The 16,956-nt window shown below is 41.5% G+C and overlaps 2 protein-coding genes across 2 annotated transcripts in view; one reads left to right on the top strand and one right to left on the bottom strand.

The window, feature by feature from the left end:
* RBIS (ribosomal biogenesis factor) overlaps positions 1–6,066 on the top strand; it is a 29,190-nt gene extending 23,124 nt beyond the window's left edge. Inside the window, exon 4 of the mRNA XM_073631897.1 lies at positions 5,967–6,066. Within this exon, the coding sequence (XP_073487998.1) occupies positions 5,967–6,035 (69 nt within the window). The 3' untranslated portion in view covers positions 6,036–6,066. The remainder of the gene's footprint in view (positions 1–5,966) is intronic.
* E2F5 (E2F transcription factor 5) overlaps positions 6,065–16,956 on the bottom strand; it is a 75,283-nt gene continuing 64,391 nt past the window's right edge. Inside the window, exon 9 of the mRNA XM_073631898.1 lies at positions 6,065–11,410. Coding sequence (XP_073487999.1) covers positions 11,295–11,410 — 116 coding nt within the window. The 3' untranslated portion in view covers positions 6,065–11,294. The remainder of the gene's footprint in view (positions 11,411–16,956) is intronic.

Below are 16,956 nucleotides of genomic sequence, written 5' to 3'. Positions count from 1 at the left end.
GGGGTGCTGTGGCTAGCCCGAAGGGCAGGGCTACAAACTGGAAATGCTGCTGTTTTAACTCGAACTACAGAAACTTTTGGTGAGCGGGAAATATAGGAACATGCAGATATGCATCCCTGATGTCGATAGATGCCAGAAGTTTTCCTCCTAGAAGGGTGGAAACTACTGACCTGATAGTCTCCATGCGAAAGGAGTGGATCTTCAGGAACTGATTTAGATTTTTAGATCTAGAATGGGTCTGACTTCTACATTTGGTTTTGGTACCATAAAAATATTTGAATAAAACCCCAAACATTGCTCTTTTGTGGGGATCTGTATGATCACCCCTTGAGATATTAATCGGTCTAGTGCCTGAAACAGAGATTGTCTTTTCTCTGGATCTTGTGGAAAGCTTGACCTCAGGAAACGAGACGGTGGAAAGTCACGAAATTCCAGCTTGTATCCCAGCGTTACCGTGGAGATGACTTATCTGTCCTGAATTTCCTCTTGCCAGACTTCTGAAAACTGCAGAAGTCTTCCCCCACCTTGGTGAGGGGGGTTGCCTCTTCATGATGAGGCTTTAGGATTCTGCTTTGCAGGTTTCCGACCCCAGGACTTCTTTTGAGCCTGGGTCTGACCCTGAAGTTTTTCTCTAGAGTCTTGACGGCAGAGGCTGTCGCCACTGCCTAGAGGCAGAAGCCCCTGGCGCAGGGGAAGAGCCCCATTTAAATGAAGGCTGTTTATACTTTCTTTTGACTGGCAAAAGAGTACTTTTCCCACTAGAAATTGTTTGGAGAAGATTTGGCCACATAAATCCAAATAGTCGCTCCCCATGTAAAGGGAACCCAGTTAGGAGGTTTTTACATGGTGCTTCGGCTGACCAATTTTTTAACCACAGGATTCTACGCATATGTACAAGCATAAGCGTAAGGCGAGACGCCTGGTGAATAGAATCTTTAATGACATCTATGGCAAAGCATAATGCTTTTGGTAGTTCAGTCAGTTCTCGGGCTTGTTGCGCAGGAACCTCTTTAAGGGCCTGTCTAAATTGGTCCTTTAGGGATTGACAGGCGCTTACAGCGACTGCAGGCTGAGTAACAGCACCTGCCAAGAAAAAAGTAGATTTTAACAGGGATTCCAAATTCTTATCTGTTGGATCCTTAAGAATTTGTGCATTGCCTACAGGACAAGTTAGGCTTTTATTCACACTGGAAATCGCAGCGTCAACTGCTGGTACTTTCCATCTCTTGGTGAATTTCTCCTCCATGGGATAGAGAACGGAAAATCTCTTTGGAGGGAGGAAATGCTTATCCAGGTGATCCCATTCAGCAAAAATAAGCTGTTCTAGTAATGCATGGACAGGAAATGTATGCAAAGGCTGAGAAGGTTTTAAGGAACCCAAGGAAGAAACTGAGCTTCCAGGAGACTCTGTTAGGAGCAGCATGAAAGTAGAACGAACCATCTTCGTAAGAGTTTGTATCAGCAATTTCTCAGATTGCGAGGCTGAAAAAGGTTCATCTACCGTTGTTTCCTCCATAGAGGATTCATCGGTTTATTTTTCCTCCTGATCGCCTGAGGGTAACACCTCATCCTGTGCCCACTGTTCCCCTTGCAAGGGTTCTGAAGTGGGGGGAGGGGGATCTAGCACGCTTCCTATCCATTTGAATGGCGGATGCAATTAAAGCCACTAATTTTCCTTCCAGACCCTACAGGGTGGAGGAAAGGACATCTTCAGTCACGTATACAGGGGCTGAGATGTGAGAAACAGTTGCACCATCAATTTGTTCCAATGACTCACCCTGGCTTGCCATAACTTTTTAATTCAGGCGAGGATGACAGCGTGGAAATGCGACTCGAGATCCTTGCACCTGGGGTTGAAACCTTTAGTACCTTTTTGGTCTTTGTGGTGTCCTAAGCACAAAAACAGAGGCACTATACAATTGCACTTAATCGCTGAATATAGTCAGGACAATGAAGCCGCTATAGCGTTCAGCCTAGTGCTGGGGGGGAAAAAAAAAAAAAAGTCCTTCCTGTATCAGGAATGCCAGTTTGCAACCCTCACATGCCCCACAGCTCCTTTGTCCAGACTGCTTTGTTTCCTGCTCGTCAGCCTAGGAGAGACTGTCCCAGCTGTGGTTTTATTTGTCTTTGCCTTCCGTGCGTCCTCGTGGATGTTCACAGCAGTGCACTTAGGCCCCGCCCCCTCCCAAAAAAAAATCCACCCCTCTGTTTCATTTAAAATGTTCCCGGGCTGCAATTTTTGGGTCTTCAACACAAGGGGGGGGGGGGGTGTTAGAGACCTGTCAGCAGCAGGTCAACAAACAGCAAAAATATTAGCAGTAGCAGAACAGCGGGACCACCGCACCCCCCCCCCCCCATCACTCTGACACCAAGCAGTTTTTTTTTTTTTCCTGATTACTGCATGGTGACAGTTACTGTGTTAGGGCAGTTACTGTTAGCCCCCTTCTAGGATACCTCCCTAATAAAGTTTTAACCCCTTGATCACCCCTTGTCGCCAGTGTCATTTTTCTGATCACTGTATTAGTGTCACTGGTGACGCTAGTTAGGGACGTAAATATTTAGGTACTATAAAAAAAATAGTTGTCGTTTTATTTTTCTGCTCTTTTTTACTGTATTCTATTCTGCAATGTTTTTATTGTTATTATGTTTTATCATGTTTGCTTTTCAGGTATGCAATTTTTTATACTTTACCGTTTACTGTGTTTTATTGTTAACCATTTTTTTGTCTTCAGGTACACCATTCACGACTTTGAGTGGTTATACCAGAATGATGCCTGCAGTTTTAGGTATCATTCTTTTCAGCCAGCGGTCAGCTTTCATGTAAAAGCAATCCTAGCGGCTAATTGGCCTCTAGACTGCTTTAACAAGCAGTGGGAGGGAATGGCCCCACCCCACCCACCGTCTTCCGTGTTTTTCTCTGGCTCTCCTGTCTCAACAGGGAACCTCAGAATGCAGCCGGTGATTCAGCCAGCTGACCATAGAGCTGATCAGAGACCAGAGTGGCTCCAAACATCTCTATGGCCTAAGAAACCGGAAGCTACGAGCATTTCATGACTTAGATTTCGCCGGATGTAAACAGCGCCATTGGGAGATTGGAAAAGCATTTTATCACACCGATCTTGGTGTGGTCAGATGCTTTGAGGGCAGAGGAGAGATCTAGGGTCTAATAGACCCCAATTTTTTCAAAAAAAAGTACCTGTCACTACCTATTGCTATCATAGGGGATATTTACATTCCCTGAGATAACAATAAAAATGATTAAAAAAAAAAAATGAAAGGAACAGTTTAAAAATAAGATAAAAAAGCAAAAAAATAATAATAAAAAAAAAAAAAACACCCCTGTCCCCCCCTGCTCTCGCGCAAAGGCGAACGCAAGCGTCGGTCTGGCGTCAAATGTAAACAGCAATTGCACCATGCATGTGAGGTGTCACCACGAACGTCAGATCGAGGGCAGTAATTTTAGCAGTAGACCTCCTCTGTAAATCTAAAGTGGTAACCTGTAAAGGCTTTTAAAAATGTATTTAGTTTGTCGCCACTGCACGTTTGTGCGCAATTTTAAAGCATGTCATGTTTGGTATCCATGTACTCGGCCTAAGATCATCTTTTTTATGTCATCAAACATTTGGCAATATAGTGTGTTTTAGTGCATTCAAATTTAAAAAAGTGTGTTTTTTCCCCAAAAAATGTGTTTGAAAAATCGCTGCGCAAATACGGTGTGAAAAAAAAAAAAAAAAAAATGAAACACCCACCATTATAATCTGTAGGGCATTTGCTTTAAAAAATATATATAATGTTTGGGGGTTCAAAGTAATTTTCTTGCAAAAAAAAAAACTTTTCATGTAAACAAAAAGTGTCAGAAAGGGCTTTGTCTTCAACTGGTTAGAAGAGTGGGTGATGTGTGACATAAGCTTCTAAATGTTGTGCATAAAATGCCAGGACAGTTCAAACCCCCCCCAAATGACCCCATTTTGGAAAGTAGACACCCCAAGCTATTTGCTGAGAGTCATGTCGAGTCCATGGAATATTTTATATTGTGACACAAGTTGCGGGAAAGAGACAAATTTTTTTTTTTTTTTTTTGCACAAAGTTGTCACTAAATGATATATTGCTCAAACATGCCATGGGAATATGTGAAATTTCACCCCAAAATACATTCTGTTGCTTCTCCTGAGTACGGGGATACCACATGTGTGAGACTTTTTGGGAACCTAGCCGCGTACGGGGCCCCGAAAACCAAGCACTGCCTTCAGGCTTTCTAAGGGCGTAAATTTTTGATTTCACCATGCCACCAAATACTCACCATGCCTCTCAGCAAATAGCTTGGGGTGTCTACTTTCCAAATTGGGGTCATTTGGGGGGGGGGGGGGGGGGGTTTGTGCCACCTGGGCATTCCATGGCCTCTGAAACTGACAGGCAGTGAAGAGTGAAATCAAAAATTTACGCCCTTAGAAAGCCTGAAGGCAGTGCTTGGTTTTCGGGGTCCCGTACGCGGCTAGGCTCCCAAAAAGTCCCACACATGTGGTATCCCCTACTCAAGAGAAGCAGCTGAATGTATTTTGGGGTGCAATTCCACATATGCCCTTGGCCTGTGTGAGCAATATATCATTTAGTGACAACTTTGTGCAAAAAAAAAAAAAAAAAAAATTGTCACTTTCCCGCAACTTGTGTCAAAATATAAATCCCATGGACTCAACATGCCTCTCAGCAAATAGCTTGGGGTGTCTACTTTCCAAAATGGGGTCATTTGGGGGGGGGGGGGGGGGGGGGGTGCCATCTGGGCATTTTATGGCCTTCAAAACTGATAGGTAGTGAGGAGTGAAATCAAAAATTTACACCCTTAGAAATCCTGAATATTCAATGGGCTCAACATGCCTCTCAGCAATTTCCTTGGGGTGTCTACCTTCCAAAATGGGGTCATTTAGGGGGGTTTCGTACTGCCCTGCCATTTTAGCACCTCAAGAAATGACATAGGCAGTCAAACTAAAAGCTGTGTAAATTCCAGAAAATGTACCCTAGTTTTTAGACGCTATAACTTTTGCGCAAACCAATAAATATACCCTTATTGACAATTTTTTTACCAAAGACATGTGGCCGAATAAATTTTGGCCTAAATGTACGACTAAAATTGAGTTTATTGGATTTTTTTTATAACAAAAAGTATAAAATATCTTTTTTTCCCAAAATTTTCGGTCTTTTTCTGTTTATAGCGCAAAAAATAAAAACCGGCAGAGGTGATCAAATACCATCAAAAGAAAGCTCTATTTGTGGGAAGAAAAGGACGCAAATTTCGTTTGGGTACAGCTTTGCATGACCGCGCAATTAGCAGTTAAAGTGACGCAGTGCCAAATTGGAAAAAGTCCTCTGGTCCTTATGCAGCATAATGTTCCGGGGCTAAAGTGGTTAAGCGACCTTCTTCAAGAGAAAAAAAACAAAAAACAAACACACTACCTTTAATGATCTTCATTAAGGCTGGGTTCACACTTATGTAAATTGGAGGTGGATTTTCCCGCATCCAATTCGCATTACAGGAGGTGGTGACAATCAATAGAGCTGGTTTACACATCTCCGGTGCAGCCTTATAGCGAATTGCACAGGAGTCCTGTGCGTCTTTGGCTCAGTTTCAGGTCAGAATTTAGGCAAAAATTTGGGCCCAATTTGTCCCTGAAACAGCAGGGGTCTGGTGCATCCCTGTTCTGTCAGCCACATGCGAATCAAGTGTGAACCAAACCTCAAACCTATAGCAAATTGACATACCCTTTACAGCCGTTTCCAGAGAAGTTCCTGTAGTCCCTATGTTATTTGTTCTTGTTGTTTCACAATCACCCACTGCTTGTTAGGGAAGCAAATTCTTCATGAGGGTACTTGTGACAGATTGAAGCTTGAATAAAATGTAGATCAATTTTTTTTTGCAAAGTTCATTAACTTGTGGACACCAAGAACTGAATTTGTGTGTTTATTCTTTCTAGATTTCCAAGCCAACACCAGAAGCCCCCGCAGATGTTGACAATGCTGCAGATCTACTTTCACAGCTATAGCCCTATTTTATATTAAATCAGTTAAAACCTTTGTAGTTTCTGTACATGTTTATTAAAAAAAAAAGTTACAAGGATCAGAAAAATTAACATTACAGCAATGTAGTTACAAAAACAGGAGAAATGAAGGATTAACAAATACAGGCAAATATACAAAGCCAACATGTTAGAATGGAAAAAGTGCTATCCACTACAAGGCACTTGAAAATTGCCCAACCAGGAATGGAAGGTTTACTTATTACATGGCAGTGGTTATTTACATAAAAAAAAAAAAATGATAAAGCTCTTCAGGACTGACTAAAATATTTCATAAATGTGGAACAAGTCCAAAGTTTTGGCACCAAATAGCTGCATGAAATACTTCCTTAGTCTTCCATTTAATATGCTGGGGGTTATTGTATAGAAAACAAAAAAGAAGGGGGCAAAGAGAAATACCAGGGTCCTATTGGGGATTAGGTTTTAAAACTGGAGGAAAGTGGGAGTGGTGCTTTACATTGACAATCAGATTTCTTATTATTTTCCAAAAACAATTCGGAAAATGACAAGTGTACATTAAATTGTTACTTTTGAACTCAAATGTGTGGTCATGAACTCACTAGTGAGTACATACTAGCAATTCCCACTCACTTAACGGATCAAAAAGTAAGACAGCCCAACTATTTAGTTGTGAAACTACAGTAAACTCTTTATAGACCTGTGTCAATAGGCTTTTGGTCACATAAGACATGTTTTGCTTTCCCACACAGATCTATAGGAATGCAAACCCACTTGATCCAAGTCAGGAAGACAACTGCACATTTTAAATTATCATACTGCTGGCAAACTAATGCCATCAGCCCAAGCCAATCATTAACACAGCCCTCACACAATCCGAACTTGGTCCACTGAGCACTACTAAAGGAGGGACGCTGAACAGAGTTTTTTCCCCAGGTCAGTCATTAGCAATGAAGTGTTCTGAAGGACCAACATCCTTCTGGGATTTTAAAACCCTTAGCCTTGCCTCCTGCTTTTGAATAGAGTGAAGAAAAGTTAGTGTTTAAAGAAAAAAATAATTCCTTTACAAATAAACATTTAATGTATACTCGCTTTGTGCAATGGTTTTGCACAGAGCAGACCCTATCCTCCTTTTCTCTGGGCCCTTCTCCCTTGCCAACTGCTTTGAGGGCACTCATGCGTGCTCACTCCGGAGCCGGTGTTCCATCAAAATAGCCAATTCATTAGGATCTCCAATTATGTCACTTCTGGTTACACTAAACCATCATTAATTGGAGTTTGATGACTTGCCATTTTGACACAACAGTGGCGAGCATGCACACTCTGGTACACAAAGACTTTGCCATTTTGACACAACAGCAGGTAACGAGGTGGCCATTTCGTTGGTTAGTATCAGAGCGGACTAACAATATCCACTCATAATGCCATGTACCAGAGTGTATACGTTTGCCGGTGTGTCAAAACAGCAAGTCGTCAAAATCTCCAACTACTGACTGTTTACAGTAACCGGAAGTGATGTAATTGGAGATCTTGATGAATTGGCACCAGCTCTCTGTATCCATAAGAGACAGAATGAAGCTTAGCCCCGCCCCCTCCTCAATTGCCCATGCATCTTGGCCAATTAGGGAGAGACCCACTGCTCCCATGCACATCGCTGGTTCGAGATCGGGCTTAGGCAAGTATTGGGGGGAGCTGCACACTGCAGGATTTTTACCCACTATAATCTCTCACAAGGAAAATGCCCCCCTCACTTCATGTGACATCTATACAAAAAATAAAGTGCTCTGTTGCCACTAAGACAAAAAGGCACAAACCACAATAAGATTGTCAGAGGTTATAACCTCACTCTTTGGGTTTTGTCTGTGTCCCTACTGGAGATATTTCCCAACCCTAACATTAAAAACAGAAATCTCAACAGCAGAAACAGCAAAAACCCTGACAGAGGTTCTAACTCTTTGCCCACTCTATTCAAAAACAAAATAACAGAGGCTGCCATTACTACTCTTGCCTGAGAAAGACCGTTACCAGGCTGTCATACTGACCCTTATGCCAGTACTTTGACCTGCAACAAGTATGCAGATTAGGACTTTATGATCTAAAATACGCAAAGTATGCTAATCAATGTACATATTCAGAAGGCCAACAATGGTAGTCCCTGTATTTCCATCATTAAAAGGTTACTGTGAAATGTAAAAATTTAAAACACCTGCTAACAATATGTGCCAAGGATAGGAAAGAGAAAACGTATTTCCTGAAGACAAGTACTAAATGTATTTCTTAATGCCGGTGCTACATCTGTTATCAATGCCATTCAAAGATTTGTTCACCTTTGGAACGTGTGACACTGGGTGGGGTTCCTCCTCCCCCTGCACCCACTGTCACTTTTCAAAAACACTGCAGCTGTGCGGGGCCCTACTCTAAGGATGAGCTCCGGCGTGTTCAGCATGTGCCGAGCCCGCCAAGAAGTCGGCAATGCGCTGAGCTAATCACAGGCAGTGAGACATTTCCCGATCTCTGCAGCCGCACATCGGGAAATGTCTCACTGCTTGTGATTAGCGCCGTGCAGAGTTCCTGGCGGGCTCGGCACGTGCAGCATGCGAACACGCCGGAGCTCATCCTTACTCTGCTCACACAGCCACATCTTTCATTCACAGATTCCGGTCAATGAATAATACCACAAGTACCATCTGACCACCACAGCAGACAGACTTCTTGTTTCAATAGGGTGCGGGATCATTGATTAGCAGGCTCGTAGTCTGACATGTCCTCTGGCGTTCAAACAGAAAGCGCATGCAGAAGTAAAGCCTAAAAGCAGGAGGATAGGTCTGCAGGAGCCCACATTGCACAAACGATACACTAATCGCAGGTGCAATGCTTTCCAGACTCCTGCAAGAAAAAAATAAATGTACATTTTTTTTTCCTGCAAAGCGAATCATGGGTGGATACCATTGCTGAACTCTCCTTTTAAAGAGGGGGTTACTGCAGCTGCTGACTTAATATATGGACACTTACCTGTCCAGGGAGTCCGCGATGTGGCCACCCCAGCTGATTTTTAGTTCAGCTGTCGGGTGCAGCAGCCACCATTGGTGGTAAGAAAAGCCAGCAAAGCACGCTGCGCTTTCAAATTGGCCTGGCAGCGGAGGAAGGGGGCCGAGCTTCGCCTTGGCACTGTCTCCTGGAAGTGGTCCGGTCAAAAACAGGTCCCTGCTCTTTCCCCCTCACCCCTGAAAGGTGCCAAATGTCACACTTTTACAACTCAAAAGTAGCTAGACTTTTTAATGCAAGGTTGGGTAGGTATGACTTTGACCAAAGATAATGGACAACTGTTGCAGGTATGACTTTCATGCAACTTTTGAGGGTCAACATTGAAGTCTATGGCCCTAAAGTTGCATGAAAGTCAGACCAAAGTAGTGAACTACTTTGAAGTCACACATATATGAACAGTTCTCATTGGAAAATATGGGGTACAACTTGTCATCTGACTTTGATGTCCAAAGTTGGATGACAAGTCATAGAAGTGTGACAGAGGGGTAGATTTACTAAAACTGGAGAGTGCAAAATCTGGTGCACCAAATTTTCTACTCTCCAGCTTTAGTAAATAAGCCCCATAGTGTGCTTTTTGATTCCCAAACCTAGAAAAAGCATAAAAGTGGAACTTCTCTCTCAATCAACATTGACCATTTGTAATCCTTATGCTGCTAGTTTTTTAGTAAAATAGACAGGATGGTATATTATATTTACTTTTAAAACGTTTTTACATTTTTTCAGTTACTTACTGGTTCCCATGCCTAGGCAATAGGTCATACATACCAGGAGTCTCCAGGAGGGGTTCTCTCAGTCAATCACACCCTCCTACCTGCATGCCTGAGCTAAGGCAGATTAATTTTAGGAAGTAAATACTACATGAATCATCTTGCCCTTATTCAAGATGTCTACAGCCAGAAATGCTAGGGGGTGTTTTTCAAAGTTATTTCAGAGCAAACTAAAGCAGGGATACATGGATTGATGTGTTTACGTTGATTAAAAAAAATGAATCGAATACAATTTTTAGTTTGTGGTGCTCAGATGCAGTGTAGTTCCACTTTAACAACCCAAACATGTAATTTATTGCAGCTTACCAGTCTACAGCTGTGGTGGTGGCAGATTTATATATTTTCTTTTGTAAACTACCAATTCCATTACTCCCAATGGAATGGAGATGAATAAAAGACATAGTTTCAGCCTGGGTGGCAACCATGGCTACTGATAAATTGGTAAAAAAAAAAAAAGACAAAAAAGCCCAAAAGGAAAAATCTAGTGCAATGCAGGCACCTAGCCGAAAAACTGGTAAGCTACAATATATTATATTTTTGGTTTAGATACACATGGAATCAGACCCAGCCAAGAGGAAACTAGCATTTTCTTAAAAAGCAATGGCAGGCCCATCACTTTTAAAAAAAAAGCATGGATAACTTTTCAGGAGTCTTTTATGGTTAAAGAGATGTTGTCAGATACTAAATGCTGCCCTTGTCCCTGCTAACACTTCCCCTTTCTTCTGTGACATGGACAGAGGTTAGTGACCACACTGGAGAGTAGTCACATCAACAAAAACACTCCAAAAGGGTCCAACACTGCTCTACAGAAGCAGAGGTTTTCCCTCACTTGCTTTTGTCTGACAAGGAAGCATTCTTATACTGGGACACTGCAATAAAAAAAAAAAAAAAAAAAAATGGACAAATCCTAACCTTTGCCCGCTGGTCTTCATGAAGAATAAAAAAAAAAAAAAAAAAAAAAAAAAAAAACCTTGTTACTTCCAGAAATATGTACTGTCTTTTTTCCATCGGTCACAAGAGAGCATATAAGTTGTCTGCAGCAAGAGCTGTTAATCAGCTAGGAGGGGCATTGTACATGAAAATTTGGTGTACAAATATTCACAAACCTATCAAGTTACTGGAATCTAGTGACTTCACTGCAGCACACAATACTTGAGGGAAATGGTAAAAGGAAGCTGGCAGATAAAATGGCTGGTTAGGCAACAAGGGGCCCTTTAAGTCATTAACAGATTGCCAATAAAGCTTTACCAGATTGTGTATAGAATCAATGTCAACGGAATTTGGTTCATAATTATCCACTGTTAATTGCTGAATAAAGTATTTGCTTTAAAAACAATTTCAGTAATAAAAAAAAATTTCACTAACAAAAAAAAAAAAACAAAAAAAAAAAACAAAAACCCTCAACTTTGATGCTACGGTAAGGCAGGAGGAGGTAGACAGAAATCCAGAAGAGGAATTAGATTGAATAATTTAGAATCTGCACATCAAAGAGGTCACAAACTCCTTCGCTGTCATCCAAGTTGAAGTTGTAGTCATCTCCTGGAGTGGGAGAAAGCCGCAGCAAAGGGAACACTGAGATAAAAAGACACACAGAAAATTAGATATGATATACAGCAGTTAAGATTTTTCAGCAGACATTTTAAAAAGGCTAAATTCACCTTTTGTAAAATAACAAAAAGCAGCAAATTTTATATAATTTTATCTCTTGGGACAACTATCCACAACCACATCCCAGTAGTCACAAGAAAAAGAAAAATGGAGGGGGAACCTTCTACTAAAAACTTTAATGGCTGTGGAGTAAATAAATGCACAGGATTTTGATGGTAAAAAGTAAAAATGTGCATTTATTTATTTATTTTTTTTACATTTCAGCCTGCAGAGCAGTGCACCCACGATCAGTGGGTCGCAGGTAAAACATCAGGTTCCCGCAAGTACTGATGAGAATTCTCTGCCCCTGTATGGCCAGTTACAGAGATGCAGAACTGTCTGGGTGCTCACCTGAGCCCTGGTATTTTATTGAGAGCTACAAGCCGTCTGCCACACTGGAAGATGGAACTTGCAGGAGGAGTTCGCATTCACAGATTCCTATTTATGAATGACGTGGCTGTGCGGTCAGAGGTGAAGAACCCCCGCCTGCTGGCACTGGGAAAGGGGAAGGATGCTAAATATGTTACACCCCAAATACAGATGTAACAAAAGGTGAACTTATTCTTCAAATAAAAATATAGGACGTATTAGTGTAGACAAGGGGGTTAATTTACTAAAAGGCAAATCCACTTTGCACTACAAGTGCACTGAAAGTGCAGTCGCTGAGGGGACGCTCTGAAATGAGGAGACGCTCTACCGATTTTATCATTCAATCGTGCAAGCAAAAATGCTATTTTCCTTGCATGTCCCCCTCAGATCTACGACTGCACTTCTAAGTGCACTTGTAGTGCAAAGTGGATTTACTTTTAGTAAATAACACCCAAAGTATGCCATTTGCTTCCTCCTATATACAGTGAATGAATTTGTGCAGAATACAAAAGCAAGCATACTGTACTATGCTGACAAGAATTCAAAACTTTGGGTATGTAACTGAGGTGCCCTGATGTCTGAGGGATAACATTCATAAGATAAACAGTGCCTATAAATATACAGTTACAAAGCTATACAAGTAATTACATTTTTTAATAAGGATTTGCATTAAGCCACCAATAAAAAAAAAAAAAAAAAAAAAAAAACACACACACTTCACTGTGACACACTACCCCTGCAACCACATACTAGGAGATAAAAAATTATTCGCTTTTAATCTCAAAGTAGTCACAGGGGTAAGTATATGTGTGAGAGATAGATAGGATACAGTGCATCCGGGAAGTATTTACAGCATTTCACTTTTTTCACATGTTATGTTACAGCCTTATTCCAAAACTGATTGAATTCATTATTTTTCCTCAAATTGCTACAAACAATACCCCATAATGACAATGTGGAAGAAGTTTGAAATCTTTGCAAATGTATTAAAAATAAAAAATGAAAGCATCACATGTACATAAGTATTCACAGCCTTTGCCATGACACTCAAAATTGAGCTCAGGTCCTTTGAGATGTTTCTACAACTTAAATGGAGTCCACCTGTGTTAAATGCAGTTGATGGGACATGATTTGGAAAGGCACACACCTGTCTATACAAAGGTCCAACAGTTAAAAGTATGGGGTTCCCCCACCCCCCCCAATTCATACTTACCTAGGTGGACACAGCATTGGTCCAATGCTGCATCTGTCCCCTGGCACCTCTACACTGAGAACAGAGTGATCGCTCGGTTTTTAGAGCTCCCCGAGCAGAGAGCTGTAGACTGTCAGTCACCCCTCTCTGCTCCCTCCATGCTCATTGGAGCACTGGGCTGTGAAGGGTCGGGAGTGGCTGGCTCAGGCTCTCAGTATCTCACCGAGAGGCTGAGTCAGGTGTCAGTCCAGGCACCTGCCAGATTCCAACTCCGTGGCTGTGATGACGTGGAGCCTGGACTGACATCTGATGTCAGCAGAGAGTGGACTTCAGCCCGCTCTCTGCTGACAACGGGTCACAGGAGTGCAAAATGACCTGCACTCCTGTGATCCATAGGAGAAGTACAGCCAAAACGAGCTTTGGCTATACTTCTCCTTTAACAAGGCAGGTCAGATCACAAACCAAGCCATGAAGGCCAAGGAATTGTTTGTAGACCTCAGAGACAGGATTGTATTAAGGCACAGAAAAAATTCTGCAGCATTGAAGGTCCCAACGAGAACAGTGGTCCCCATCATAAATGGAAAAAGTTTGAAGCCACCAAGACACTTCCTACAGGGGGCCGCCCAGCCAAACTAAGCAATCAGGGGGAGAAAGGGGCCTTAGGCTCCATTCACACTAGCGCGTTTTTTGATGCATTTTGCATTTTGCAGAAATGCATGGGAATTTTTTAACATGGGTTCCTATGGAACATGTTCACATCAATGCTTTTTTGTATCTCTGCGTTTTTGGAAAGGGTCGGGGACTTTTTTTCATGCAAAAAGCAGCGTTTTGCATGTAATGGATTTCAATGGACAAGCATCAAAAACGCAAGTGCACCGTTTTTGCAGCGTTTTTGCCGTTTTTTTTTATTTATTTTTTTTGTAATTTTTTTTTAACCACTTCAGCCCCGGAAGGTTTTACCCCCTTCCTGACCAGAGCACTTTTTACAATTCGGCACTGCGTCGCTTTAACTGCTAATTGCGCGGTCATGCAATGCTGTACCCAAACGAAATTTGCGTCCTTTTCTTCCCACAAATAGAGCTTTCTTTTGATAGTATTTGATCACCTCTGCCGTTTTTATTTTTTGCGCTATACACGGAAAAAGACCGAAAATTTTGAAAAAAAATGATATTTTCTACTTTTTGTTCTAAAAAAAATCCAATAAACTCAATTTTAGTCATACATTTAGGCCAAAATGTATTCGGCCACATGTCTTTGGTAAAAAAAATGTCAATAAGTGTATATTTATTGGTTTGCGCAAAAGTTATAGCGTCTACAAACTAGGGTACATTTTCTGGAATTTACACAGCCTTTAATTTATGACTGCCTATGTCGTTTCTTGAGGTGCTAAAATGGCAGGGCAGTACAAAACCCCCACAAATGACCCCATTTTGGAAAGTAGACACCCCAAGGAATTTGCTGAGAGGCATGTTGAGCCCATTGAATATTCATTTTTTTTGTCCCAAGTGATTGAATAATGACAAAAAAAAAAAAAAAAATTACAAAAAGTTGTCACTAAATGATATATTGCTCACACAGGCCATGGGCATATGTGGAATTGCACCCCAAAATACATTTAGCTGCTTCTCCTGAGTATGGGGATACCACATGTGTGGGACTTTTTGGGAGCCTAGCCGCGTACGGGGCCCCGAAAACCAATCACTGCCTTCAGGATTTCTAAGGGCGTACATTTTTGATTTTACTCCTCACTACCTATCACAGTTTTGAAGGCCATAAAATGCCCAGATGACATAAAACCCCCCCAAATGACCCCATTTTGGAAAGTAGACACCCCAAGCTATTTGCTTTGAGGCATGTTGAGTCCATGGAATGTTTTATATTTTGACACAAGTTGCGGGAAAGTGACAAATTTTTTTTTTTTTTTTTTTGCACAAAGTTGTCACGAAATGATATATTGCTCACACAGGCCATGGGCATATGTGGAATTGCACCCCAAAATACATTTAGCTGCTTCTCCTGAGTATGGGGATACCACATGTGTGGGACTTTTTGGGAGCCTAGCCGCGTACGGGACCCCGAAAACCAATCACTGCCTTCAGGATTTCTAAGGGCGTACATTTTTGATTTTACTCCTCACTGCCTATCACAGTTTCGGAGGCCATGGAATGCCCAGGTGGCACAAACCCCCCCCAAATGACCCCATTTTGGAAAGTAGACACCCCAAGCTATTTGCTGAGAGGCATGGTGAGTATTTTGCAGCTCTCATTTGTTTTTGAAAATAAAGAAAGACGAGAAAAAAAATTTTTTTTTTCTTTTTTCAATTTTCAAAACTTTGTGACAAAAAGTGAGGTCTGCAAAATACTCACTATACCTCTCATCAAATAGCTTGGGGTGTCTACTTTCCAAAATGGGGTCATTTGGGGTTTTTTTTTGCCACCTGGGCATTCCATGGCCTCCGAAACTGTGATAGGCAGTGAAGAGTGAAATCAAAAATTTACGCCCTTAGAAAGCCTGAAGGCGGTGCTTGGTTTTCGGGGTCCCGTACGCGGCTAGGCTCCCAAAAAGTCTCACACATGTGGTATCCCCGTACTCAGGAGAAGCAGCAGAATGTATTTTGGGGTGTAATTTCACATATTCCCATGGCATGTTTGAGCAATATATCATTTAGTGACAACTTTGCGCAAAAAAAAATAAAAAAAATAAAAAATTGTCTCTTTCCCGCAACTTGTGTCACAATATAAATTATTCCATGGACTCGACATGCCTCTCAGCAAATAGCTTGGGGTGTCTACTTTCCAAAATGGGGTCATTTGGGGGGGTTTTGAATTGTCCTGGCATTTTATGCACAACATCTAGAAGCTTATGTCACACATCACCCACTCTTCTAACCACTTGAAGACGAAGCCCTTTCTGACACTTATTGTTTACATAAAAAAATAATTTTTTTTTGCAAGAAAATTACTTTGAACCCCCAAACATTATATATTTTTTTTAAAGCAAATGCCCTACAGATTAAAATGGTGGGTGTTTCATTTTTTTTTTTCACACAGTATTTGCGCAGCGATTTTTCAAACGCATTTTTTGGGGAAAAAACACACTTTTTTACATTTTAATGCACTAAAACACACTATATTGCCCAAATGTTTGATGAAATAAAAAAGATGATCTTAGGCCAAGTACATGGATACCAAACATGACATGCTTTAAAATTGCGCACAAACGTGCAGTGGCGACAAACTAAATACATTTTTAAAAGCCTTTAAAAGCCTTTACAGGTTACCACTTTAGATTTACAGAGGAGGTCTACTGCTAAACTTACTGCCCTCGATCTGACCTTCGCGGCGATACCTCACATGCATGGTGCAATTGCTGTTTACATTTGACGCCAGACCGACGCTTGCGTTCGCCTTAGCGCGAGAGCAGGGGGGACAGGGGTGCTTTTTTTTTTTCTTTATTATTATTATTTTTTTATCTTATTTTTAAACTGTTCCTTTCATTTTTTTTTTTTTTTTTTAATCATTTTTATTGTTATCTCAGGGAATGTAAATATCCCCTATCATAGCAATAGGTAGTGACAGGTACTCTTTTTTGCAAAAATTGGGGTCTATTAGACCCTAAATTTCTCCTCTGCCCTCAAAGCATCTGACCACACCAAGATCGGTGTGATAAAATGCTTTCCTAATTTCCCAATGGCGCTGTTTACATCCGGCGAAATCTAAGTCATAAAATGCTCGTAGCTTCCGGTTTCTTAGGCCATAGAGATGTTTGGAGCCACTCTGGTCTCTGATCAGCTCTATGGTCAGCTGGCTGAATCACCGGCTGCATTTTCAGGTTCCCTGTTGAGACAGGAGAGCCAGAGAAAAACACGGAAGACGTTGGGGGGGGGAGGGGCATTCCCTCCCACTGCTTG

This window comes from Aquarana catesbeiana, linkage group LG05 (assembly GCF_042186555.1).
Source record: "Aquarana catesbeiana isolate 2022-GZ linkage group LG05, ASM4218655v1, whole genome shotgun sequence".
Taxonomy (NCBI): Eukaryota; Metazoa; Chordata; class Amphibia; order Anura; family Ranidae; genus Aquarana; species Aquarana catesbeiana.
Note: the sequence above shows the minus strand (reverse complement) of the source record. Positions and strands in the feature narration are given on the sequence as shown.